At 51.6% G+C, this 26654-nt stretch overlaps 1 protein-coding gene and 1 non-coding gene across 2 annotated transcripts in view; one reads left to right on the forward strand and one right to left on the reverse strand.

The window, feature by feature from the left end:
• Positions 1 to 6172: 6172 nt before the first annotated feature.
• Positions 6173 to 26654, reverse strand: part of FGF11 (fibroblast growth factor 11) — a 49170-nt gene continuing 28688 nt past the window's right edge. Inside the window, exons 2-5 of the mRNA XM_028703095.2 lie at positions 20599 to 20709; positions 17548 to 17651; positions 9442 to 9640; positions 6173 to 7082 (exon numbers count right to left, since the gene is read on the reverse strand). Coding sequence (XP_028558928.1) covers positions 6961 to 7082; positions 9442 to 9640; positions 17548 to 17651; positions 20599 to 20709 — 536 coding nt within the window. The 3' untranslated portion in view covers positions 6173 to 6960. The remainder of the gene's footprint in view (positions 7083 to 9441; positions 9641 to 17547; positions 17652 to 20598; positions 20710 to 26654) is intronic.
• Positions 9720 to 9790, forward strand: TRNAG-GCC (transfer RNA glycine (anticodon GCC)). The gene has a single exon. It is a non-coding gene; the product is annotated as a tRNA-Gly (tRNA).

Genomic DNA, 26654 nt, shown 5'->3' on the forward strand with positions numbered 1-26654 from the left:
AAATGGATCATTGGAGAAACTGGAGCCGGAAGAATAGAGGAGCAGGGATCGGGGAAACCGCGAGCCGGATCCTGTTCTGGAGTTTGGAATGGGGAGGGAAGGCCAGAGATGGAGTCACACTGGACTGGAGCCAAAACTATATATATACCGTATATATGGAAGAGGTGATGGGTTCCAGCCCAGCTTTGCGTTGGAAAAGGACTCCGGTTCAATAGCTAGGAGGAGATATAAGCAGCTCAGAAGAGCCCTGCAGGATCAGGCCAATAGCCCATCTAATCACAGAATCGTAGGGAACCCCAAAGGTCATCCATCCCAACCCCGCTGCAATGCAGGAATCTTTTGCCCAATGTGGGATTTGAACCCACAACCCGGAGATTAAAAGTCTCACGCTCTACCGACTGAGCTAGTCTCTCTCCACCATCTCGCCCTCAGAGTGGCCAAGCAGACGCCCGTTATGTGAAACCGACGGGCAGGATTCGAACCCAAGTCCGGCTCTTCCCTCCCGTGGCCCCTAACAACTGGCCTTCAGAAGAAGAGCCATCACATCTAGTAGCCACCCCATAGCCTTTATTCTTTGTCCAGTCCTCTTTTAACGCCTTCCAGTTTGGTAGCCGTTGCCGCCTCAAGTGGCAGGGAGTTCCGCAGTTTAACAATGCGCAAAGAACTCTTGACTCTTTCAGCATTCAGCTGCATGGGAAGCCCCCGAGTCCAAGCCAAGGAGGGAACCTTAAAAAGGTGGCCGGGGAGGAAATCCCCAGCGTGTCTGGATTGTAGAATGGTCAAGTTCAGAGGGGCACCCAGGGGTCATCCAGCCGAACCCCCCTGCAATGCTGAAATGACGGCTGAAGAATCCCCAACAGGCGGCCACCCAAACCTTCGGGGGACGAGAGACATCACAGTTGTAGTGGGCCCCCCCAAAGGTCATCCATCCCAACCCCGCCTCCAGATACTCACAGAGACAAGCCAGGTAAAATAATAGAAACTTTCTTTTTATTATTATTATTTCCAGAGTGCAGGACAAAAGGGGGGGCAAGGAGACTCTCGGCCCATCGCACCAGGTTTATGGAAAGGGGAGGTTTTTAAGTTATTGCTGAGAGGGAGCCGGTTTCTCATGCAAGGGAAGTCGGGGCCAAAGGCAGAGAGGATTCCTGCAATTATTGCTTTTCTGTGCTGGTTAAAGGGGAGGGGGGAGGAGAAGGCGGGAGCGGGGGCGGAGCCAAGGAGGCAAGCCCCGCCTCCTCCAGCGGTTGTCAAGTGTCCATGGTTTGTAGCAGAACAGTGGCACACATCTGGGAGCGAAAAGGTTTCTGATCCCAAAATTAAACACGCCCCAAAATGCAGTTTTTTCTGACTTCCGATCGAGACGGTGCAACTCAAACTCCCAAACAGGGAGATCTGAAATTTGGAGGGGAATTTATTTCCGAAAGGCTGGTTCTTCTGCAAAGAGATTTGAAATCCCGTTTTTCCATTTCAGATCTGGAAGCAAAATGAAAAGGATTTTGAAATCTGGGAATCGGGGAGTTTGCTTTTCATCAGTGCTTTTTTTGGGGGGGGGCACAGGAGTACGCAAACCCGGCCTAAACGTTTTGTGAATCGTCGTACTTTTGTCCGTATAGTCTTTATTTCCCCCGATTTGAACTGTAAAACGGTGGTTTTCTCGAGTCAAAACGAGGGGAACTTCAGTAATCGCCGCACGTTAGCCACGAGAGTGAAGATATATTGAGAAAAAGTTAAATGATGATAAAAGTGTGTATTGGCAATAATTAATATGAAATTGAAATAAGGAATATATGGGGGGTCGGGTCTATAGTGTTAAGAGCAACTTATGCTTTATGGTTTGTTAAGAAAATTTTGTGTTTATTGTTATTCCTGTGTGTAATCCTGTATCTGTGTTTTTTTTCTTTTTTTGCTGTATCAATTAAAGAGAGAGAGAGAGAGAGAGAGGAACCTGACCATTTTTTAAAGAAAAAAAGGACTGCTTTTCACCAACTCCTTAGCCCAATTCAAAATTAGAGGGGTTCTTTGGGTTGATTTTAGGTTTATAATTTCTCCCCCAAATTTGATTTTTGTACTGGGCCGAGGAATTAGGATGTTCGGGAAAGCAAACAGTCCCATTCCCATATTTCAAAATGTTCAGGTGTCCGTCCCCCCCCCAACAAAAAAAAGGGGGTGGGAATATACATGGTGCAGATTTCAAATCCGGCTCAGAAATCGGAGTGGGGTTTGGAATGATTTTTCATTCTGGAATCCCTTCACAATGTGGAAGGGACCCGAGGGTCATCCAGACCAACCCCTTGCACGGCAGGAATCGAACACGGAACCACGTTTGTGCCTGGCAACCTCTGGAGAAGTTGGAGAACGGAGGGGAAGGAGAGGCGGAGGGAGGGAGGGAGAAAGGAGAGAAGGGAGAGGGGAAGACCCAGGGAACCCCACACACGGGGAGGCAGGAGAGGGGTGTTTAACGCCAAAGGAGACCAGGCAGAGTTGGACTCCCAGCCCTCGCTCTCCCACGGCCCTGTCCTTCGGCTGAGGCATTAAGGTGGCTGGGAGGAAGGAGATTATACAGAATTATATACACAGTACAGCCTTCAGATATAAAGTTTGCACGCACAAAAAAAAGGTGGGGGGAGGAAAGAGGTTAGATTTCGAACCCGCAACCTTTCACGCCAGCCATTTGCTCTGAACTGCTTGCTTGGTACTGATGCAATTGCGACGTCCGTACATGTAAAAAAAACCACACACACACACAGAGAGAGAGGTGTTCAAGAAATGCGTTGCAGGAAGGTGAGGGCAAGAATTCATCACCCAGCAGTGAAATGGTTAAAGCCGCGGCAGGAAATGGGGCGTTGGAGGGCCCATAGAGTTGGAAAGAAGAACCCCCCCCACAGGGTCCAACCCCCCCTGCGTTGCAGGATGAAGAATCCAGAATAGGTGGAGCTCCGACCTCTGCTTAAAAACCTCGCGTGAATCATAGACATAAGAGTTCCTGCAATTCCAGAATTGCAACTAAATAAATGTAATCATAATGACAACCATTGTTGGGATTTATTTTCTTGTCATTCGAATCCCTCGGTTTGGGTCCTTTCTCTCTGGATTATCAGAAAGCAAGCTTGCTCCCTCTCCCGTGACGGGACAGCCTTTCAGATACAGTGGCACCTCGGATTACATACGCTTCAGGTTACATACTGTCAGAGCTGGCTCCAGGTCCCAGCTCACAGAGGACCAACGCTAGCCGGTAGTAATGTACAAAAGTCTTTATTGAAGTACAGTTTCCATTTCCAAGCCGCAGCGCCCAGCTCTACGTCTTAGAGGCTAGACCGGCGAAGCTCCATCTGAGTCTCCACCCCCTGTACACCAGCTTAAGACTCTAACCTTACTCCACCTCTTCCGTCTCCCCTTTCTCCTCTGGGTCCTTCTGCCCCCCCGGGGTCTCCTCCTTTCTGGACTCTTCTGACGCTGACCCCCCTGACTCCTCCCCCTCCTTTCGGCGGGCTTTGGGACCTGGCTCCCTATCCGGGCTGCCAACTGCGCCGCCCTCCTGTACATTTGAACTTGGCGCGCGCGCCCAGCCTTCCACCTTCCTCTTGACCGTTTCCTCGCTCTCCGATGGAGGCGTGGCCAATCCTGACTCCTCTCCTCCCGCTGGCGGTGAGCCGCCTGCTCCCGATACCTGGGACTCCTCCCCCCTACTGCGCTCTGGTGGGGAAGCTGGTCCTGATTTCCAACTGCTGCTCTCTGAGTCCCCTCTGGCCCCTTCTTCCTGGGGTGTCCCCCTAGGCACCCCCCTTGCTCTGACCATGGGAGCCCCTTTCTGTGAATCTTCCGATTCGCTGGAAAGACTCAGAGACCTCGGACCGCTGTCATCGCTAACATTTCCTTCGGATTCCTCCCCCTCGCTCTCTATTTCCTCCCTTTCCTGTGCCTCTGCTCCTGAGCCCTTGACACATACGCTTCAGGTTACAGACTCCGCTAACCCAGAAATAGTGCTTCAGGTTAAGAACTTTGCTAAAGGATGAGAACAGAAATTGGGCTCCGGCGGCGCAGCAGCAGCGGGAGGCCCCATTAGCTAACGTGGTGCTTCAGGTTAAGAACAGTTTCAGGTTAAGTACGGACCTCCGGAACGAATTAAGTACTTAACCCGAGGTACCACTGTATTTGATGACGGCTGCCGCACGTCTGAATCTATACAACTCCATTTGGGCAGGAGGATAAAAAAGACGCAGCGATGTGGTGTGTGTGTGTGTTTGCGCATGGAAGAGATCATTTGCGCACAACCCCCCCGAAAGAGAAAACCAAGCAGCTCACTCAAAACATTGCACCAGTCGGTCGATCCATGCGCTTCCCACTGGCCCTACACACCGCCCACTGGTGGCCGGGCGGAGAATTGCTCCCCTGTGTGCCTTTTCCTTTTTCCGGGAAGCTGTCGCCCCCTTGTGGCCGCACCTTGCAAAGACACCGTTGCACCCCTGCTGGATCCTCAGCAGAGAAATTCCTGAGTTCGCTTGAACCCTGTAGCCATTGGACAGGAGGGGATAAGGAGAGGCCTGGTTTCAGACTCGAGGGTGGCAGCGGGTGCCCGGGACACCTATGGCTCTGGCTGGGCATGGTCACCGCCAGGAGGAAGACAAGATAGGTAGTCACTGCCGCATATGGCTCATTAAAGCATCGGGCCTGATCGTGGAATCATAGGGTCGGGACACCCCGAAGGGCATCTAGCCCAACCCGCCGCGGGGCAGGTCCCGCGTGCAAAGAATCCCCTGGATATCCCGTTTGTTGGTCCCTTCCTGCTCTCTGTTGGCTGGACAGAGATCGGATCTCTCTTTCAAACATGGCTCAGTAAGGATGGAGCAGGGCGAGGCGAATTTGGAACCCGGGGCCAAGGGGTGGGGGGGTGGGGAAGGCATTGCGGAACCCAGGCCCAGCTTTCTGGAAGAGGGTCTAACGCAGCCTGGCGCCCCAGTTGTTTTTGGACTATTCCCATGGGAGTTGTAGTCCAAAAAGGACCTGGGGGGCGGCAGGTTGGAGGAGGATGGACTAGTGGTTTCTGAGATTTGAACCCGGGATCCCAGGGCTTTTTTGTGGTGTGGGGGGCAGCTTAGCTCAGTGGCTGTGTGGAATTAGAACATGCGTCCATGGATGGGCAGGAAGGATGGGGGAATGGGGAACAGGAAACACCCCCCCCCCCGTTCTCTAGCAGGGATCGGAGTTGGGACACCCCAAAGGTCATCCAGCCCAACCCCGATGCAACGGTCCCGGGCAAACACAGGGCAATGCGAGATACATTTCAAAAAACTATTCTGCATCCACCCCCCCACCCTAGAGACCCCTCCGAACCCCTTCCCCGAACCCCACAAGTATTAATAAATGCTACCCCCACCCCCTCGCAGAACACGGGTTCGAATTGGCTTACCCCCCAACCCCCCTCAGTCTCGTTCATTTATGGCCTGGATTGGAGTATGGCGAATCTTGGCTCTGGGATGCAGGAGGAATCAGGGTTGGGGGTGTCAAAATGTTGGTGGGTTTTTTGGGGGGGGCGGGCGCAGAGTTTTATGGCATGCACCCTCCCCCGAGTTATTGGCTATTTGTTCCCCTATAAGGTCCATGCGCCGGGAAGATCATCAAGATGTTGCAAATTATGTTTTTTTGGGGGGTGTCCAGATTGCGACCTCCACCCCCGCAGGCCAGTATGACAGTGTCGCCACTCAGTGGCCAAATATGGTTATTGCATTTTCTTCTTTTGCAGTGGGAGCTGGGAAAACGCCCCTTGGCGTGAACGCAATGCTGCCACCCGGTGGCCGGAGGTGGGTATGACACTTGTTAGTTTCGCAGGCTGAAAAATGTTCTTGGTTCCTGATAGCGCAATGTCGGCCCCCGGTGGCTGAAATCAGAAATACAGTCTTCTTGCTCCAGAACACGGGGTAGCCCTTCGCATCACGAGTGTCCGGAACTGGCATTGCAATTTTTGTTTTGTTTTTTTGTGGGGGACGGACAGTCATTACGTTTTTCATTTTAAAAAAGTACCCACAAACGAAGAAAAAGATTCCACTTAATAGTGTTTAGATGGTTTTGCTTTGAAGGTTTCTCCCCAGTTTTTACATCCTGGGACCTTCTGGAGGCAGAAGACAGTCTCAGCTACCTGAGCTGGTTAAACCAAGAGTCAATTCACCCCCCCCCCGCCCGACCCCCATATAACCACCTGCCGCTGTTATTCACAAATCCTAAAAGACCAGCGGTGAAATTATATACATCCCGCAGCAATTCCAGATTGGTGAATGTCGCCCTCCGATGGCGGAAAAGGGGATAGCACAGTTGTCACGAAATTGAAACCCCTCCCTCCAAACCCCACCCCCCAGAGTAGGAAACTGTGTCGTTTTCCATTGGCTGTTAGAAGAACGTCGACACGCTTCTTTTAAAAACACTTGCCGCTCTCCTTCTCCCTGAAGTTGTGCCGTCCGCCTTGGCGAAGACGTTGCGCCATTTTGGAAGACTGCTGTGGATCGGTTGGGTTGCAAAAAACGCCGCTTTTATCCCTGACGAGACGCAACAACTTCTGCAATAGGGAGGCCGGAAGCCCCATACACAGTGGATTTGTCACAGTTTGGTAGAAGAAGAAAAATCCCGGCGTCGCAATGTCGCCCCCGTGTGGCCGGAGGCCGTATTGCACCTGTAAGCGTGAACGGAAGACTTATTTTTCCCCCCTCGTCCAAGTTGGCGGCCGACGACGGACCTCCTCCTTTCCCGGCCGGATCCTGTCCGGGTCCAAAGTCCCGCAGAGGCGGAAGACAGCGAGAGAGGAGGGGAGACACATCCTGAGAGAAGATGGAAGATCCGTGAAGGTGTGTTTGGGAAGGTGTTTTTTGGCCGTCTCAGAGGTGTGTGTGGGGGTTTGTGTGTGCAGGCGGCTTGCACGGGGGAGTTATGGGGGGCGGAGGAGAAGGGGCACCCCCCCATTCCTCGGGGCTACGTGGCTTCCGCCTTGGAGATCTCTTTGACGGGCGCGGCGGCGGCACCAGCCTCCTCTGCCTTCTTCGCCAGGACCGGTTCCACCACGTTGTGTAAGGAAGGCTCGCGATACAAGGCCACTGCGGAGGAAGAAAGGGGGAAAGGGTTAAAACGGACTACGATTCCCATCGGCCCCCAGTCGCGGGGAAGACCTCGTCTGGGCTCCTGCCAGTTCTCTGAGCCGGCCTTCCGCCTGCCTCTTTGGGCAAAGGCAGCAGAGCCGTGCGGCACACAGTTAAACGGCGGAACTCCCCGCCACAGGAGGCAGCGGCGGCAGCCACCAAAATTGGCAACTTCCCTTTAGATATTTGAAGATGGCTCTCTGATCTCCTCTTTCCCAGGCTAAACACCCCCAACTCCTTCTAATTGTTCCTTTTTCAAGCCTTTCAGCTTGCCTTCGTACAATAAACCTGTGGCTCAAAAACTGGACTAATCCTAGCCTATTTGCCACGCTGCAGTAATTCTGGTTTACTCATGAGTCAGCAGCGAGGTTGGCTGGCTTCGGAGAAAGTCTAGACTGCATCCCTGATGGAAGGAGGAAACGGGCCGGATTTAGGCTTGATGCATAGCTGTCAACTTTCCCCTTTGCTTGCGAGGAATCCTACTCGGAATAAGGGAATTTCCCTTTTTTTAAAAAGGGAAACGTTGACAGCTATGGTTTGATGAGGCCCCAAGCTACTGAAGGTAATGGGGCCCTTGATATGTCCAGCTGTCCTTTGTCAACAACACACTGTCGCTTTTTTGTGTGTGTTGAATATATGCTATATGGTCATTTATGGACCTCATAATGGTATCTCAAGCCATTTGCCCAGTCCATGCAGAATATAGGCACCCTATATATAGAAAGGAGCAAACCAGTGATATTTTAGGGAGCAGGCGGGGCCCGTGACTTACATCCTAGGAGCCTACACAACACAAAACCCTGTTGCTGTGGGTTTTATTTTGTTTTTTCTCTTATATTTTGGGACACGGGTGGCGCTGTGCGTTAAACCACAGAGCCTAGGACTTGCCGATCAGACGGTCGGCGGTTCAAACCCCTGCGACGGGGTGAGCTCCCATTGCTCGGTCCCAGCTCCTGCCAACCTAGCAGTTCGAAAGCACCTCAAAGTGCAAATAGATCAATAGGTACCACTCCAGCAGGAAGGTAAACGGCATTTCCGTGCGCTGCTCTGGTTCGCCAGAAGCGGCTTAGTCATGCTGGCCACACGACCCGGAAGCTGTACGCCGGCTCCCTCGGCCATTAAGCGAGATGAGCGCCGCAACCCCAGAGTCGGCCACGACTGGACCTAACAGTCAGGGGCCCCTTTACCTTTTTATCTTATATTTTGGAAACATACATCCAGTTCCCCCCTTTATATTTTTTGGGGGCACCCCAAAGAGAGTGTGGCCCTAAGCTACGGTGTTTTTTGTGTGTGTTTTTTTAATGGCAGAAATGACCGGCAGAATCCGAGATCAAGGAGAGGAGCAGGTGGAAGAGGACTGGAAGAAGTTTAAAGTTTATCTACAAAAATACTGTAAAATTTATGAATGCTCAAGGCTCTGAAAATGAAATGAAGGGGTTCTAGCGATTAAGATAAATAAGATTATAAAGGGAGGGATAAAGATTTAAAATGAATAATGAACGATCTAATTTTGAACTAATTTTTTAAAGTAGAATACAAGAAGGGAAGGCGGGTGGAAGCAAAGAGAATAAGGTTTTGAAAGTTATTAATATGAAAGAGTGTTCTTTTCCTTTGCATTTTTCTTTTTTCTGTTTTTCTGTTTAGATTTTTGATGTTTGTTGTTTGTTTCTTGTGATTTCTGTTGATTTTTGTTGATGTTATTTTTTGGAAAACACTAATAAAATATTATTATAAAAAATAATAATAAGCTACAGCTTTTTTAACTTATACGTAAATACGGCACTGGCCCTCTGCCCTGTCCATCGTCTCTTCCTGACCAATAAGATTCAGAATCTGTTTCTCAGGACTCTCTCAGCTAGGCATCTGAAATACAGTGGTACCCCGGGTTAAGTACTTAATTCATTCTGGAGGTCCGTTCTTAACCTGAAACTGTTCTTAACTTGAAGCACCACTTTAGCTAAGGGGGCCTCCCGCTGCCGCCAGAGCCCGATTTCTGTCCTCATCTTGAAGCAAAGTTCTTAACCTGAAGCACTATTTCTAGGTTAGTGGAGCCTGTAACCTGAAGCGTCTGTAACCTGAAGCATATGTAACCCGAGGTACCACTGTAGCCTTTTTATTCCGCATCTGAAGCAACTGGGAGGAATATGCAAGGACAGACCGGCTCATAGGAAGGCTGGGAGCGGATCGGAGCTTTCCTTCTCGGCTGTGCAAGAGATCACGTGCGCCGGGAGCAGAGGCACCGCCAGAGATCACTCGCACGGCACCGAGAACCGGGGCTTTCTCTCCCAAACGCCCCCCCACCCCCGCCTCTGCTCACCTTCCAGCAGTTTGGGCAGGAAGTGGGCGGCTGCTTTGGTCTTCTTGACTCTGTTTCCCTTCATCACCTGCCCGTCTTTGTTGATGCCCAAGTACCACGACCGCCCAGACTCCCTCTGACGGTAGAGCGTGGAGGAATACATGACGTAATAGTTCTCAAAGACGCACTCCTTGAAACGGCACTCGGCGGTGAAGTGAGTCTGGAGGGGGGAGAGGTTTGTTAGATTCATTGATTTTTTTAAAAAAGACATTTATGTACTGCTCTCTATAAATGTGCCTGCATTGGTGGTTCAGTGGTAGAATTCTCGCCTGCCACGCGGGAGGCCCGGGTTCGATTCCCGGCCAATGGAACTGTGTTTTAGGGACGCGGGTGGCGCTGTGGGTTAAACCACAGAGCCTAGGGCTTGCCGATCAGAAGGTCAGCAGTTCAAATCCCCGCGAAGGGGTGAGCTCCCGTGGCTCGGTCCCTGCTCCTGCCAACTTAGCAGTTCGAAAGCACATCAAAGTACAAGTAGATAAATAGGTACCACTCTAGCGGGAAGGTAGATGGCTTTTCCGTGCGCTGCTCTGGTTTGCCAGAAGCGGCTTAGTCATGCTGGCCACATGACCTGGAAGCTGTACGCCGGCTCCCTCGGCCAGTAAAGTGAAATGAGTGCCGCAACCCCAGAGTCGGTCACGACTGGACCTAATGGTCAGGGGTCCCTTTACCTTTACTCTATAAATATGTGCAGGGGTTAAGAGAGAGACCGGGGTTCGAATCTCGCTACGAAGCTCGCAGAATGACCCTGGGCCAGCCTGAGATACATCACAGGGTTGTTGTGGCTGGGGCAAAGCAGATGGAAGGGTGGGGTACAAATAATAATAATAATAATAATAATAATAATAATAATAATAATAATAATAATGGGAGGAGGTAACTATTTATGCCCACTTGAACTCCTTGGAGACAAAGGTGGCCGACAAATGCTATGAATAAATGAAGGAAATCGCAGCTGCTTACAACAATTGTACAGAAAGCCGTATGATAAAAAAGCATATCAAAAGTTAAAACCAGAAATCAGCTAGCCATCGTGCCAATACAGTGGTCCCTTGGTTCTCAAACGCCTTGGTACTCAAACAACTTGGAACCCAAACGCTGCAAACCCAGAAATAAGTGTTCTGGTTTGCGAACTTTTTTCAGAAGCCGAATGTGCTCCGTTTTGAGTGTTACGCTTCCGATCTGAGTGTTACGCTGAAGTCTGTCTGTTTTTGCTATTTATTTTGCAAAATTCACGTTAAATGGATAGCAAAATTCACGTTAAATGGCTGTTTTAGGGGTTGTTTTTAAAAGTCTGCAACAGATTAATCCATTTTGCATTACTTCCTATGGGAAAGCACACCTTGGTTTTTGGAACGCTTTGGTTTTGGAATGGACTTCTGGAACGGATTAAGTTTGAGAACCAAGGTACCACTGTATTTATTCTTAACCGCTTACATAGGCCTGGAAGAACAGAAAAGTTTCCAGCAGGCATTGAAACGTTGGCCCTGACATTGGCTGCTGAATTTCTATTGGCAGGGAGTTCCACAGGCTGATGACACTAAAGGCTTGGTTTTTCGTTGTGATTCCTGCACTGGACTAGAGGACATCTTCCAGCTTCCCCAGAGTGGCTGTGGAAACTCAGCCAGATGGGCGGGGAATAAATAATAAATTATTATTAAATTATTATAGCTCTACAACTCTACATACATAGATAGTGCTGCATAAGAAAACGCTTTATTTCATCACTGCAAACAATCAAAGAAAACGCAATGTATCTATATACAACAGATCAACCATTAAAATATATATATATGTAAATCAACTATTTTGAAACCATTATACATCCCTCCGGCTCTCTTGGAGGAAAAGCTGGAGATGTAATAAAATACCACTCCGAAAAGAGGAGAAAAAAACCCATTTATGCAAACACTGGCTTGTTTTGACAGCTGCCTGCCACTGGGTGGTGCTGCCCAACACCAGATGGACACCCTTATTAGGTCACCCACAGGAACGGTGGGTCTCCCCAGGATACCTGGGTCCCCATCCCAGAATCGTGAGGCCGAAGGCGCCAGCGGATCCATAACGTTAATGAGAGCAAAGTGTCCCGGCCGATCAAGCACCCCAGCTACTTTTATTCACTCCCAAGCCGCCAGCCGCCATCATTTTCACTGCCAAATTTCTTCAAAGCTGTTTAATTGGCACTAAAAAGGCGTCTTAAGACGCGCCAAGAGATCTGTGGGGGAGGGAGGAGGAAAAATCCCTCCCAAGAGATTTCCGCAGGGATCAGGGGAAAGAAGATGGGGAGGTTATTTCACCCCACAGATCCCTGGCCTATCTCCTTTAGCAGGCGTGCAAGTTCAATTTTTGCATTTTTCTTCCTCCAGTTCTTTTTATTGATTTCCCATAATTTTTTAAAAACAAATCGTGACCAAATTAATACAAATTAAAAAGCTGACATCCCACCCCTTTTGCCCCTCTAGTTTCCTTCCCCTTGTGCCGTTCCCAGCTTTGAATGTCTGACGTAGATTTTTTCAGTTTCGTTGTTCCGTATGGGACAACGACAATAAAGACTGTCGTATCGTATCGTATCGTATCGTATCGTATAAGATTTCCAACCTTCAACCCCTCTCCCTACACGTCACCTGTTCGACTGAGGCTTTTATACATTATACATTTCCTGTGATGAGGCTGCATTTTAATGTTTTAATGTTGTATTTTAATCTTGTTTTTAAGTTGTATTCATTCAACTTGTTTTTATTATTGCTTGTTAGCCACCCTGAGCCCTTGACTGGGGAGGGTGGGGTATAAATAAAATTCTATTATTATTATTATTATTATTATTATTATTATTATTATTATTATTATCATCATCATCATCATCATCATCACCTGCCCTCAAAGCAGACAAGCAGATCAGATCTTCCTTTATGTATCTATAATAGCCCTTAATCAATTTTAAAACATCCCTTTTCCGGTAGCTCTTGAATAATCCTATTCCCTCCCAGGCAGCCTTCCTGTAGTGTCTAGGATGGGGGTAGGGAACCTCAGTCCTGGGTGCAGAATGTGGCCCTTTAAGCATTGCTTTCTGGCCCTGGGGAGCCCCTCCTGGCCACGCCCCCTGCCCCAAGCCACACCCTCTCTGCTGCTGATTGGCACCTCCATTGTTTCTCCCCCAGCTGTGCTTAATCTCCCAGGACAGAGAGGGGCGTGTCAAGAGAGAATTCATATTCAGGGCCCCACCCACTTTTGCCTTTGGCTCCGCCCACCACAGGCAAACGGCCCTCGCAAGCCTTCCAGGAAGCGAATGCGGCCCTCTCTCGAGGCGTCGAGAGAGCTGGCGCTGCGCTCATGTCCCGTTTGGGGGAAACCACGAAAATCGGACACTGGATTGGTTGGGCCTCTTTGGTGCAGGGTTAAACGGTGGAACTCCCTGCCACAAGGACCATTCACCAGCCTGGGTGGCTTTAAGAAAGGACAGGGCAAGAAGGAATAACGTAAAAGGGAAGATTAAGAAATGCTAGGATGCGAAGATAGAAACCAGGAAGCGGGAGGGAGGGAAGTTTACGCTCGTAGGAGCAATACAGTGGTACTTCAGGTTACATACGCTTCAGGTTACAGACTCCGCTAACCCAGAAATAGTGCTTCAGGTTAAGAACTTTGCTTCAGGATGAGAACGGAAATCGTGCTCCGGCGGCGCGGCAGCAGCAGGAGGCCCCATTAGCTAAAGTGGTGCTTCAGGTTAAGAACAGTTTCAGGTTAAGAACGGACCTCCGGAACGAATTAAGTACTTGACCTGAGGTACCACTGTATATAAAGTGAATTTCAAGAGTTCAGTGGACGCTCGGGTTGCGAGCGTGATCCGTGCGGGGTGAACGTTCACAACCCGCAGCATTCGCAACGTGCAGCGGCGCGTCTGTGCACGCGCGAGTTGCGATTCGGCGCTTCTGCGCATGCGCAAAGCGCGATTTAGCGCTTCTGCACATGCGCGACCCTTGAAACCCGGAAGTAACCCGTTCCGGTACTTCCGGGTTTCGGCGGTCCGTAACCTGAAAAAACGCAAGCTGAAGCGTCTGTAACACAAGGTATGACTGTATGTTGAAACGGAAAAAATGAAAGAGCAATAAAAATATTATAAAAGAAAGAAAGAAAGGACAGGGCAAATTCGTAGAGGAGGAGGCGGCTATCGACAGATCGGATGTGAGACCTTCTGCATGCCAAGAAGATGCTCAGATGCTGATCTGTGACCTTTCTCCTAAGATTCTAGCCCTCATGCTTCTGAACAAAGACCTGGTTTGCAAACAGGGGGTGCTGCCTGCTGATGAGCCACTAATCTGGTCCCTCTAGTTCAGTTCAGTTTCGAATCCCCGCAATGACGGGGTGAGCCCCCTTTGCTTGGTCCCTGCTCCTGCCAACCTAGCAGTTCGAAAGCAGGTCAAAGTGCAAGTAGATAAATAGGTACCCCTCCGGCGGGAAGGTAAACGGCGTTTCCGTGCGCTGCTCTGGTTCGCCAGAAGTGGCTTAGTCCTGCTGGCCACATGACCCGGAAGCTGTATGCCGGCTCCCTCGGCCAATAAAGCGAGATGAGCGCCGCAACCCCAGAATCGGCCACAACTGGACCTAATGGTCAGGGGTCCCTTTACCTAGTTCAGTGCTGTGGAAGGGGCTTCCATTCCTTGGAAGCTTCAAAGAAGAGGTTGGGTGGCTGTCTGTCTGTCCTGTACCAGGGACAGTCAAACCTCCGCTCCCATACTCTGAAAACCCGGAAGTTAAGTGTTCTGGTTCCCGAACGTTTCTCTGCTTAAGAGCTGAAAGCTCCTGCAACCAATCGGAAGCCATGCTTCGGTTGCCGGACATTTTGGAAGCTGAACGGGCATCCGGAATGGTTTTCTCAGTAGTGATGTACGGAAGTGAGAGCTGGACCATAAAGAAGGCTGATGGCCGAAGAATGGATGCTTTTGAATTCTGGTGACGGAGGAGACTCTTGAGAGTCCCAAGGACTGCAAGAAGATCCAACCTCTCCATTCTTAAGGAAATCAGACCTGAGTGCTCACTGGAAGGACAGATCCTGAAGCTGAGGCTCCAAGACTTTGGCCCCCTCATGAGAAGAGAAGACTCCCTGGAAAAGACCCTGATGTTGGGAAAGATGGAGGGCGCAAGGAGAAGGGGACGACAGAGGATGAGATGGCTGGACAGTGTTCTCGAAGCTACCAGCATGAGTTTGACCAAACTGCGGGAGGCAGTGGAAGACAGGAGGGCCTGGCGTGCTCTGGTCCAGGGCGTCTTTTCCAGGGAGTCTTCTCTTCTCATGAGGTGGCCAAAGTCTTGGAGCCTCAGCTTCAGGATCTGTCCTTCCAGTGAGCACTCAGGGCTGATTTCCCTAAGAATGGAGAGGTTTGATCTTCTTGTAGTCCATGGGACTCTCCAGAGTCTCCTCCAACACCATAATTCAAAAGGATCTAAAACCCCTTAAATTCTGGCCTTGAAATGCAAAGTGCATACAGAAGAATGGAGGATATTTGCCTCCATGCCTTTGTGCATCACCTCCCCTCGCCTCTCCTTATGCGCTGATTTTCCTCTTCTTTTTGGGGGTGTCCCGAGAGCCTCTTTCTCCCTCTCCCTGGCTATGCCGCCCCCCTTCTCTTGGCCCCTCGCCCGCCTGCCCTCCGTCCCTCCCTCTGCCTCTCTCCCTCGCTCTCACAAACCCAAGCAGCCAGGCATCACTTTCTGCTGCGCTCATCCTTTCTGACAGGCACCATCTTCCCAGGGAAAACTCCCTCCCTGTCAGCTGTTCCACGCTCCCCGCCGGATCGGGGTCACCTCTCCAGGCGGCCGATAAATGATTCATCGTGCCCCCCCCAACCCTCGCTGCCTCCCCCAGCCCCCAGCCCCCACCCGGCGCCTCCCAATCCAACCTCCCTCTCTGTTTTCAGAACGGGGACCCCCCGCCAAAAAACGCTGCCCCTCCGAGGCAGTCGCTGCCAGGAATTGACCCACAGATGTGTCGCTCAGCCACGGGCCACACTGCTGCAGGCAGGGCGCTTCCCGTGGGGAGAGCAAAAGGTGGGGGGGTCAGGGCGCCTTGGCATCTGCCGGGCCGGGGGACGAGGAAGGGGCACCCAGAGGTGGGTCGGCTGATCCTGGCAGCCGGCCGACTTTTAGAAAAGACACTATTTTATCTCAGACAGTGAGCGCACGGGCCTTTGAAGCACATTCCAAGCGCATGATTTGCTCTCTCCAGTGAATTCTGGGAACTGTAGTTTCCCGGGAACTGTAGTTTCCTGGCGCCCTTGGCCAACGGTGGCTCCTCCTGGGATTGTTGTTTTTGTAGGAATGCCCTGTGCTTTGCAGCCGAGATTGGGGGCAGATGGAAGGAAGTGCTGGCACGTTGTTAAACTGAGGAACTCCCTGCCACAGGAAGTTGTGCTGCCCTCCCCCCGCCAGGTGTGAATATCTTGGTCCATCCCGGTTGGTACGGATGATGGGCGGCGGCTGCGCTGTCTTCTTCTGCCTGTCCTTTTTCCCAGCAGCCCTCTTGGGTGCTCAGTCGGGAGAGCACGAGACTCTTCGACGCCGGGTTCTGGGTTCGAGTTCCACATTGGGCAAAAGGTTGCTGCATTGCAATGGGTTAGACTAGATGAGCCTCGGGGTCCCTTCCGAGGCTGCCGTTCTGCGATCATGGGTAGATCTGCAGACGGGTCTCCGGGTTTTAAGGCAGGGAGGGGCATTTTGCACAGGCACCCGTGAAACGAATCATGTACAGTAATTATTTCCCAGGGAGGGGAATACTTTCTCTCTCTCTCTCTGTGAACTGCAATTAGCAGCTGCCCTCTTTAACGAGGCCTCTGGAGAGAGAATTCCCTGACCCCAATTGGAAGGGAGAGCATCGCTTCCCCAAGCCCACATCCGACCCCCTCGCCACCTGCCTGGGCCCATCAAGATCTCTCTCGGTCGGCCGCCCCAGACCTTGAGCTCTGACAACCTTCTTGACCCCCATTGAGCGCGCGGCGAAAAAGGTCAGAGTGTGTGGGGCCGCTTGAGGCTGCTGGAGCCGTTCCTAGCTGTGGGGTTTTTTGTGGGACGACTCCCGGAGCAAGCAGGGACTACCCTGCAGACTCCATCTGCAGACATCAGTAGCTCCTGCTGGAATCACAGAAGTGTTGAGTTCGAAGGGACCCCCAGCGGTCATCCAGTCCAACCCCGACAATGCGGGAATCTCAGCTGAAGCATCCCTGACAGATGGCCACCCAACCTCGGATTAAAAACCTCCAAGGAAGGCGAGTCTGCCACTTCCCGAGGGAGACCATTTTGGCTCTTACGGCCAGGAAATTCGTCCTGAGGTTTAGTGGGGAGGGACGCGGGTGGCGCTGTGGGTTAAACCACAGAGCCTAGGACTTGCCGATCAGAAGGTTGGCGGTTCGAATCCCCACCACGGGGTGAGCTCCCGTTGCTCGGTCCCTGCTCCTGCCAACCTAGCAGTTCGAAAGCATGTCAAAGTGCAAGTAGATAAATAGGGACCGCTCCGGCGGGAAGGTAAACAGCATTTCCGTGCGCTGCTCTGGTTCGCCAGAAGCTGCTTAGTCCTGCTGGCCACATGACCCGGAAGCTGTGCGCTGGCTCCCTCGGCCAGTAAAGCAAGATGAGCGCCGCAACCCCAGAGTCGGCCATGACTGGACCTAATGGTCAGGGGTCCCTTTACCTTTACCTAACGTATTGGAGCAAACTCATGCATCTAAAGCACTTTTCTGGATGTGAGAAGAGCTTGCTGGATCAAACTAGCCCAGCAAACCAGTGGCCAATAAAAAAACCTGCAACCAGGATTCGAACACAGGACCGGCACTCTCCCCTTCTGCACGTTCTAGCAACTGGCATTCGGAAGCATTGCTTTCTTCCAACCGCAGAGGCCGTCGACAGCCTTCTCCAGCTCCATTGCAAATTTGCCCCTCTTTTAAAGCGGTCCGCCATCTTCTCCTGTTGCGGGGAGTTCCGCAAGTTCAGCTGCACAAAGAAGGTAGTTTCTCTCCCCCCCCCCTCCGTCCCGAATTTTCCAGCGCCCGTCGGCAGGAGGAATCGACCCCCCCGGATACTCACAGAGGTATAGAGGTAGCCCTCGGCGTTCATGGCGACGTACTGGCCCGATTTGGTGCTCTGGATAGCGACCACGCGTAGTCCCACGGGAATCAGGTTGAAGAGGGCTGCGGGGAGAGAGGCAGAAAGGAGGTCGGTGTCAACACCAAAGGAAGAACAGGAAGAGGGTTTTGGGGGGGGTCAAGAATAGGGTCAGCAAACAGGTTTACTCCACCCCCGCCCCCTAGTTGTCAGAAGGCTTTTTTAACTGGGGAGGGGGGTTTCCTCCCAAAAAACTGCCCATTTCCATTTCTAACATTTCTCAAGATCCGTTCTTCGCACGTGAACTTTGAAAGGAGCTACTAGGCCTCGTGAAAATTCGCCGGCATCCGAGCGCGAACGCAGCCTTCCGAATGCAATTTTCAAAAATTCGCGTCATTATGCTTCCTAAAAAAATCTACGCGTTGCTCGATTGCGAGGAACCGAGCCCAAAAATTTGCAGCAGTTTCCCAAAAAAGATAAAATAATACAATCATTGGTAAAAAAATGAAACAGTATACGAAAGCTCTCAAAAGAGTTAAAATAAAAACAGATCAAAACCTTGCCTAATATTCGCTGTTTTTTGCAAGGCTTTCCCCGCAACTTAATGCTCCTTTCCTCGTTTATTTTCGCAGATATACGCCTTTCCAAACACCTTCTTAGTTTGGAGGGGTTCTTTGCGGACATCGCAGGAGTGCCGAATTCAAAACATGGTTTTGGTTCGAGAAGCGAGGATGTGGGTCGTTTTCCGGCGAAATCGAATTCCTCCCCCTGTCCTAGTTGGCAGCCTGGACCTGTGTGCCCTTTGGAAAGAATCCTAGAACCACAGAACCGTGCAGCTGGAAGGGGACCCCCTGAGGTCATCCAGCCCAACCCGCTGCAAGGCAGGAACCATGGCTTAGGAATCTTAGAACGGCAGGTGGCCAACGTCTGCTTAAAAACCTCCGAGGAAGGAGAGAGGGAATATTGGGGGGCAGAGAAGGACCCCCATGGGCAGAACTTGTGAATTCTGCTGGCGGCAGCAGCAGCAGGAGGAGGAACGGGAAGAAGGGTTGCTTTGGAAAGGGACTCAGACCACGGGGAGCGAGTTCGAGGTGGGCGGCAGGCGGACCTTTCGAAAGCCTCTGCATCAGGGGGTTTGGGCTGGGTGTTCATCAGTATGCAGATGACACCCAGCTCTACCTCTCCTTTAAATCAGAACCAGTGAAGGCGGTGAAGGTCCTGTGTGAGTGTCTGGAAGCGGTTGGAGGATGGATGGCGGCTAACAGATTGAGGTTGAATCCTGACAAGACAGAAGGACTGTTTTGGGGGACAGGGAGCGGGTTGGTGTGGGGGATTCCCTGGTCTTGAATGGGGCAACTGTGCCCCTGAAGGACCAGGTGCGCAGCCTGGGAGTCATTGTGGACTCACAGCTGTCCATGGAGGCGCAGGTCAAATCTGTGTCCAGGGCAGCTGTCTACCAACTCCATCTGGTACGTAGGCGAAGACCCTACCTGCCCGCGAACTGTCTCGCCAGAGTGGTGCATGCTCTAGTTATCTCCCGCTTGGACTACTGCAATGCGCTCTATGTGGGGCTACCTTTGAAAGTGACCCGGAAACTGCAATTAATCCAGAATGCGGCAGCTAGACTGGTGACTGGGAGTGGCCGCCGGGACCACACAACACCGGTTCTGAGAGATCTGCATTGGCTCCCAGTAAGTTTCCGAGCATGATTCAAAGTGTTGGTGCTGACCTTTAAAGCCCTAAACGGCCTCGGTCCTGTATACCTGAAGGAGCGTCTCCATCCCCATCGTTCAGCCCGGACACTGAGATCCAGCTCCGAGGGCCTTCTGGCAGTTCCCTCACTGCAAGAAGTGAGGTTACAGGGAACCAGACAGAGGGCCTTCTCAGTAGTGGCGCCCGCCCTGTGGAACGCCCTCCCATCAGATGTCAAAGAGATAAATAATTACCTGACATTCAGAAGACATCTTAAGGCAGCCCTGTTCAGGGAATTTTTTAATATGTAACGCTGTATTGTTTTTAACACTGATTGGGAGCCGCCCAGAGTGGCTGGGGAAACTCAGCCAGATGGGCGGGGTATAAATAATAAATTATTATTATTATTACTTCCTTTAAATGCAAGAGCACGAGGGGACGAGGGGGGTGGCGAGATTTGCTGCGGCCGTGGCTGCTGCTACCCTCCTCCCGGTTTTGTATTCGGGTCTAGCGCAGGGTGGAGGGGAGCGATTTGCTGGAAGCAGCCCAGGACGGGATGAAATGGAAGGAGCAGGGATCATCAATCACGCGTCCTCTGAGGACGGGCCAGCTCAATTATGCTCAGATAGAGAGCCAGGAATGGACGGGGAGAGAAGGCGGGAGGAAGGGAGGAAGGGAAGACAGATGGTGCAAGCCAGCGAGGGAATGAGCCAGGGGGAGGGAGACCGCGGCTGCAGACGGGGGGGGGGGCTGTATGGTCAGGCGAGAGGGCCCCCAGATCCAGCCCCCTGGGAGAAAGAACGGGCAGGATTTAATTCGCAAATGGCCCGGAAATATATCCCAGGTCTTGCCCCAAACCGGGGCCAGGCTAGGCCATGACACCCCCTGCCCAAAAAAGGACCCAACCGGCAGGTGGAGGGCCCAAATATTTCTGAGTCGTTGGCTGACCCCCTGCGTGGATGCGTTGCACGGGGTTAGGCTGGGTGACCTTTGGGGTTCCCTTCCGGCGGCATGGTTCTGAGGCTGCCTCCTCCTCCTTTGACTCTGCGAGCTTGGCAAGGAAGCGCCCTGAGATCTTACGGCGAAGAAGGGCAGTGTATGACTCTAATAAATAAAATGAATAAGGCGTTGGCTCTTCGGCGCCACCTGGTGTCTGGCTCCCTGCTGCCCGCCCTACCCCTCCTGGAAAGGGAATAAGTGGAGGCTTCCTGCCCCGATCTGTTCTGGGATGCTCAGCTGGAGGGTCAGAGCTTTCTCCAGATCTCCTGCCGGGGCTTTGGGTGACGGACGTGGGTCAGGCGAGGGGTTCCCCCGGCCCCCGGCCCTGCCAGCTGCCCTTACTGAAGCCGTTGGTGTCCTCTCTGGTGCCGTCAATACTGCCATCGGGGTGGACCTGGAGATAATAGCCGTGCCTGCAGAAGAGTTTGGTGACGATGCCTTTCAGCTGCGGCTCTGCACCGGAACGGGGGTGGGAAAACAAGCGAGACATGGTAAGAAACATCACTTCCCTCTCCCCATGTGAACCGACGCAGACCCTCCAATCGCCGTCTAAGGCCTTTCTCTGCGTGCCCCCAACCTCCTCAGGGAAGCCCGGAGGGTGGCGGCAAGAGAGCGGGGCCTTTTCTGTGGTGGCTCCCTATTTGCGGGATGTTCTCCCCAGAGAGGCTCGGCTGCCACCATCCTCACATATTCATTCATTCTTTTATCCATATGCTGCCTTTCCCTAGTTCAGTGTTTCCCAACCGGTGTTCCGCGGCACACTAGTGTGCCGCGAGACGTTGCCTGGTGTGCCGTGGGAGGGAGGCGGGCGAGTCGGGCGGCGAGAGGCGGGGCGGCGGCGGCGAGGATCCGCGTCGAGCCGGGGGCGGCTCCGCGGTGGTGGTGCCGAGGTTTCTCTCTCCATTCTCCCCTCACACACACACACAGGAAATAACACAGGATCAGCTGACAGGACCCGGCCAATGGGGCGGCGGCGGGGCAGCGTGCGCAAAAGGGAGGAGCGCGAGACAGCGGACGAGGAGGAGGCCGGCATGTCCGGGCAGCAGCAGCAACAACAGCAGCAGCAACTCCCGGCGACAGCTCCTCAAGCCCCGGGCAACCCTACTCCCTCACCGGCCTCGGCCGCCCTCCTGCTCCACCCGCCGCCGCCTCCCCCGCCGCCGCCGGCCACCTCGGCCCCGCCGCCGCCCCCTCCTCCGCCCGCTATCGCCGCCACCACCACAACAGCCGCCGCCGCCTCAGCTGGGCCCATGCCTGCCAGGAGCGGCGGCGGCAGCAGCAGTAGCAGCGCCCCGGCGCCCTTCCCTCCCGGCATGACGCTGCGCGCTGACGTCACGGGGCTGTAATGGTGGTGTGCCTCGAGATTTTTTTCATCAAACAAGTGTGCCTTTGCCCAAAAAAGGTTGGGAAACACTGCCCTAGTTCAAACAATGCTCAAGGCGGCTTCTAACAGGACAAGATTTACACAATCAGCAACATAACAAAAGCCATAAACAATAAATAAAACACATCAAAAAGAACACACAACCAAATGGAAAACAATTTCCACATAAATCATAAAATCTAAAACTAAGAATATAGCGTTAATATCAACTGCAATTTAAAATGACATAGATGAAAAAATAAAAGCAATTAAACAACAACAATAATGATTATAATAATTTATTATTTGTACCCCACCCATCTGGCTGGGTTTCCCCAGCCACTCTGGGTGGCTTCCAACAAAGATTAAAAATACATCAAAAACAAAAACAAAAAAAAACAAAAAAAACACAAAACACGAAAACATATCTTTTGGCACTGGTCAAAAACGTTTCTTTTCACCAGGCCTACTCTTCAACCCCACTGAGATTTGAACCCAGGGCTTTGCAGCCTGAAACACGAAGCATTGTGTTGCGGAAGCCTCCCTCCCCCACTCAGAAAACTGCAGAGGTGGAGGGCATTTGTGAAAACACAACAAAAAACTGTACAGCACCTAGCACGGTGCATTGCAATTCCTGCCATGGGCATTCGGACAAACTATTAAGGCTACTGCCTGATGCAAGCCAAACCTTGTGTAATGTCCTTAGCAGCCCTAAACATTTTGCAATGGTGCAGTCATGTCAGTTTTTCATTTTTCAAGCTGCACATCCGTCCCCCTTCCTTTAGTCCAGGGGTCTGCAACCTTTAAGACAAAAAGAGCCACTTGGACCCGTTTCCGAAGGGGAAAAAAACTGGGAGCCGCAAAACCATTGCGACATTTAAAACAAATATATCTCCGGAGCCGCGATCTGACGGCGGGCGGGAAGGTGATGTCGGGACGGTGCGTGACTAACTCACGCACCGCCCCCATGCGACGTCACAGCCAGTACAGCGCCCGCCACAGTGGGGAGTGTCGGGGCGCACAATGCGCCTCCTCCCCTCGCTAGTATCCGCCCCGGAGCTGCGGCAAAGGTGTAAAAGAGCCACATGCGGCTCCGGAGCTGCGGGTTGCAGACCCCTTCCTTTAGTCTCATTCCTCCCACCATTGTGCTCCTCTGAAACCCACTCCAACATGCCAACACGAGCCGTCCAGAACCGGACACGGCCAACTCCAGATGGCCAGCCCCACTCCCGTTAAAGTGTGGAGAAATTGGGATTTCATTAACCTAGAATTGTGTTAGGCTTTTTGGCTGCTGCATCACGCCGGTGGCTCAGCTTAGAATCGTAAAAATTGCGCTAGACGTTGTAGTTTAATGGTGAATTCCGGACATAATGGAGATGTAAAAGGTTTGGATTATCATAAAAGACTCTGGAGGAAACGATTAACAACACGACCCACAAAGGGGAGGAAGGGAGGTCTAGGAGATTCTTTAGAATCTTCTCTGTTGGACGTTCGATATGTGACTGTAAAGGTTTAATCTGAAAAACCAGCCAACTAACCAACCAAACAAATGCCGTATTTTTCGATCCATAAGACGCACCTAGTTTTTAGAGTCAGAAAGGGGGAAAGCCCTGGTTTTTTAAGGATCAGCTCAAAGTTGTGCAGCTTCCTTTGCAAAGTGGAAAACCCCCTTTTTTGAGGACCACCTCATAGAATCACAGAGTTGGAAGAGACCACAAGGGCCATCGAGTCCAACCCCCTGCCAAGCAGGAAACACCATCAGAGCACCCCTGACATATGGTTGTCAAGCCTCTGCTTAAAGACCTCCAAAGAAGGAGACTCCACCACACTCCTTGGCAGCAAATTCCACTGTCGAACAGCTCTTACTGTCAGGAAGTTCTTCCTAATGTTTAGGTGGAATCTTCTTTCTTGTAGTTTGGATCCATTGCTCCGTGTCCGCTTCTCTGGAGCAGCAGAAAACAACCTTTCTCCCTCCTCTCTGTGACATCCTTTTATATATTTGAACATGGCTATCATATCACCCCTTAACCTCCTCTTCTCCAGGCTAAACATGCCCAGCTCCCTTAGCCGTTCCTCATAAGGCATCATTTCCAGGCCTTTGACCATTTTGGTTGCCCTCCTCTGGACACGTTCCAGTTTGTCAGTGTCCTTCTTGAAAAGTTGTTGAGCTTACTTTGCAAAGGGGGGAAATCCTGTTTTTACGGGGTTCGACTCACAGTTCTGCAGCTCCTTTAGGAAAGGAAAGGGAGCCCTTTCTACAGTTTCCAGACAGATACATTCAGCAATGGAGGCCTGGGTAAGGGGCCGGAAAGGGAGCCGGCAATCGACCACACACTCACTCCCTAAGGTGCACAGACATTTCCCCTTACTTTTTAAGAGGGAAAAAGTGCATCTTATGGAGCAAAAAACACGGTATTTATTTATTTATTTATTTATTTATTTATTTATTTTTTATACCCCGCCCATCTGGCTGGGCTTCCCCAGCCACTCTGGGCGGCTTCCGAAAAAATATTAAAATACTTTAGTACATCGAACATTAAAAGCTTCCCTAAAGAGGGCTGCCTTCAGATGTCTTCTGAATGTCAGGTAGTTGTTCTTCTCTTTGACATCTGGTGGGAGGGAGTTCCACAGGGCGGGCGCCACCACCGAGAAGACCCTCTGCCTGGTTCCCTGTAACCTCAGGAGGGAACTGCCAGGAGGCCCTCGGAGCTGGACCTCAATATCCGGGCTGAACGATGGGGGTGGAGACGCTCCTTCAGGTATGCTGGGCCTTTGAGGCCGTTTAGGGCTTTCAAGGTCAGCACCAACACTTTGAATTGTGCTCGGAAACGTACTGGGAGCCAATGTAGGTCTTTCAGGATGGGTGTTATATGGTCTCGTCGGCCGCTCCCAGTCACCAGTCTGGCTGCCGCATAATAAAAACAGGCTCATTGCAACCTCATATCCAACCCCCTTGCCACCTGCCTGGGCCCATCAAGCTCTCTTTCGGTCGGCCGCCCCAGCTCTTGAGCTCTGACACCCCTCTTGACGCCCACTTGGGCCTTGGAGGAAAAAGCCAGAAGCGTCACAGAGTGTGTGGGGCTGCTGGAGCGGTTCCTACCTGTGGGATTTTCTTGTGGGGGGACTCCCAGAGCAAGCGGGAGATGGCATTTTTCCATCTCCGCCATGCTAAGCAGTTGGTCCCTTACCTTTCTTGCCCTGATCTGGCCACAGTGATCCATTCGACGGGCACCTCCAGGCTTGACTACTGTATCTCGCTCTACGCGGGGCTGCCCTTGAAGCTGACCCAGAAACTCCAGCGGGTGCAGAATGCAGCAGCGAGACTCCTTACAGGGTCCTCGCCGCGGGATCACATTCATCCAGTGCTTTACCAGTTGCACTGGCTCCCGGTGGAGTACAGGGTCAGGTTCAAGGTGCTGGTTTTGACCTTTAAAGCCCTATGCGGCCTAGGACCCACATACCTACAGGACCGCCTCTCCTGGTATGCCCCGCGGAGAGGTCCACAAATGACAACACTTTGGAGGTCCCAGATCGCAAGGTGGTTAGATTGGTCTCAACTAGGGCCAGGGCCTTTTCAGCACTGGCCCCGACTTGGTGCAACGCTCTGTCCCAAGAGACCAGGGCCCTGCGGGACTTGACATCTTTCCGCAGGGCCTGCAAGACAGAGCTGTTCCGCCTGGCCTTTGGTTTGGACTCAGTCTGACCCTTATGTTCCCCTCCCCTTATAGTCTTGATTTATCGGCTACTTTTAAAATGAGGCTGCATTTTAAATTACATTTTAACCTGTATTTTAAATTGGTCCCCCTCCCTTTCCCCCCTTTACTGTGATTTTATTGGTGTTAGCCGCCCTGAGCCCAGCTCTGGCCGGGGATGGCGGGTTATAAATAAATTTTATTATTATTATTACCCTGCAGACTCCATCTGCAGACATCGGTAGCTCCTGCTGGAATTGCGGATGTGTTGAGTTCAAAGGGAAGCCCAGCGGTCATCTAGTCCAACCCCCGGCAATGCGGGAATCTCAGCTAAAGCTTCCCTGACAGATGGCCACCCGACCTCAGATTTAAAAAAACCCAATTAAGGAGATGGCCACTGCTCCCAGCCCTTTCCCCATACGGTTCTCTTGGGGCGTAAATTGATGAAGGAAGTTCTCCTGTTGCATTGCAACTTTCTGTGCAGGTGCTGAAAACCCAGCTGCGGGGAAGGGAACCCTCACAGAGAGGTCTGCAAAATGAGTTTAAAGAGGGGAAAGAAGGTGAAAGGTGGCGAGAAAGTTCCTTGATACACAGAGACAGGGAAAACCATCGTAGGCATTATTCTTCCCAATCATTGTTACTTTTATATCCCACAAAAATGGAAAACTTCTGGGAAATGATATATAATGAGATGGAAAAGATGTTGAAATATACATTTATTAAGAAACCAGAAGCATTTTTACTTGGCATTGTAGGAGATGATATTAATAGACAGGATTGTAAGTTGTTTTTATATGCAATGACGGCTGCAAGAATATTATTGGCACAAAAATGGAAGCAAGAAGAATTACCGAGGAAAGAAGAATGGCGGATGAAGTCGATGGACTATGCAGAATTAGATAAATTAACAGGAAGGATTCAAAACCCACAGGATCAGAGATTCTTAGAAGACTGGAGCATATAACATATAACACCGGTCTTGAAAAACCTACATTGGCTCCCAGTACGTTTCCGAGCAAAATTCAAAGTGTTGGTGCGGACCTTGAAAGCCCTAAACGGCCTCAAGGCCCAGTAGACCTAAAGGAGCGTCTCCACCCCCATCGTTCTACCCGGACACTGATGTCTGGCGCCGAGGGCCTTCTGGCGGTTCCCTCCCTGCGAGAAGTGTTGTAGGGAACCAGGCAAAGGGCCTTCTTGGTGGTGGCGCCCGCCCTGTGGAACTCCCTCCCACCAGATGTCAAGGAAATAAACAACTACCTGACTTTTAGAAGACATCTGAAGGCAGCCTTGTTTAGGGAAGCTTTTAATGTTTAATAGGCTATTGTATTTTAATATTCTGTTGG

This window comes from Podarcis muralis, chromosome 13 (assembly GCF_964188315.1).
Source record: "Podarcis muralis chromosome 13, rPodMur119.hap1.1, whole genome shotgun sequence".
Taxonomy (NCBI): Eukaryota; Metazoa; Chordata; class Lepidosauria; order Squamata; family Lacertidae; genus Podarcis; species Podarcis muralis.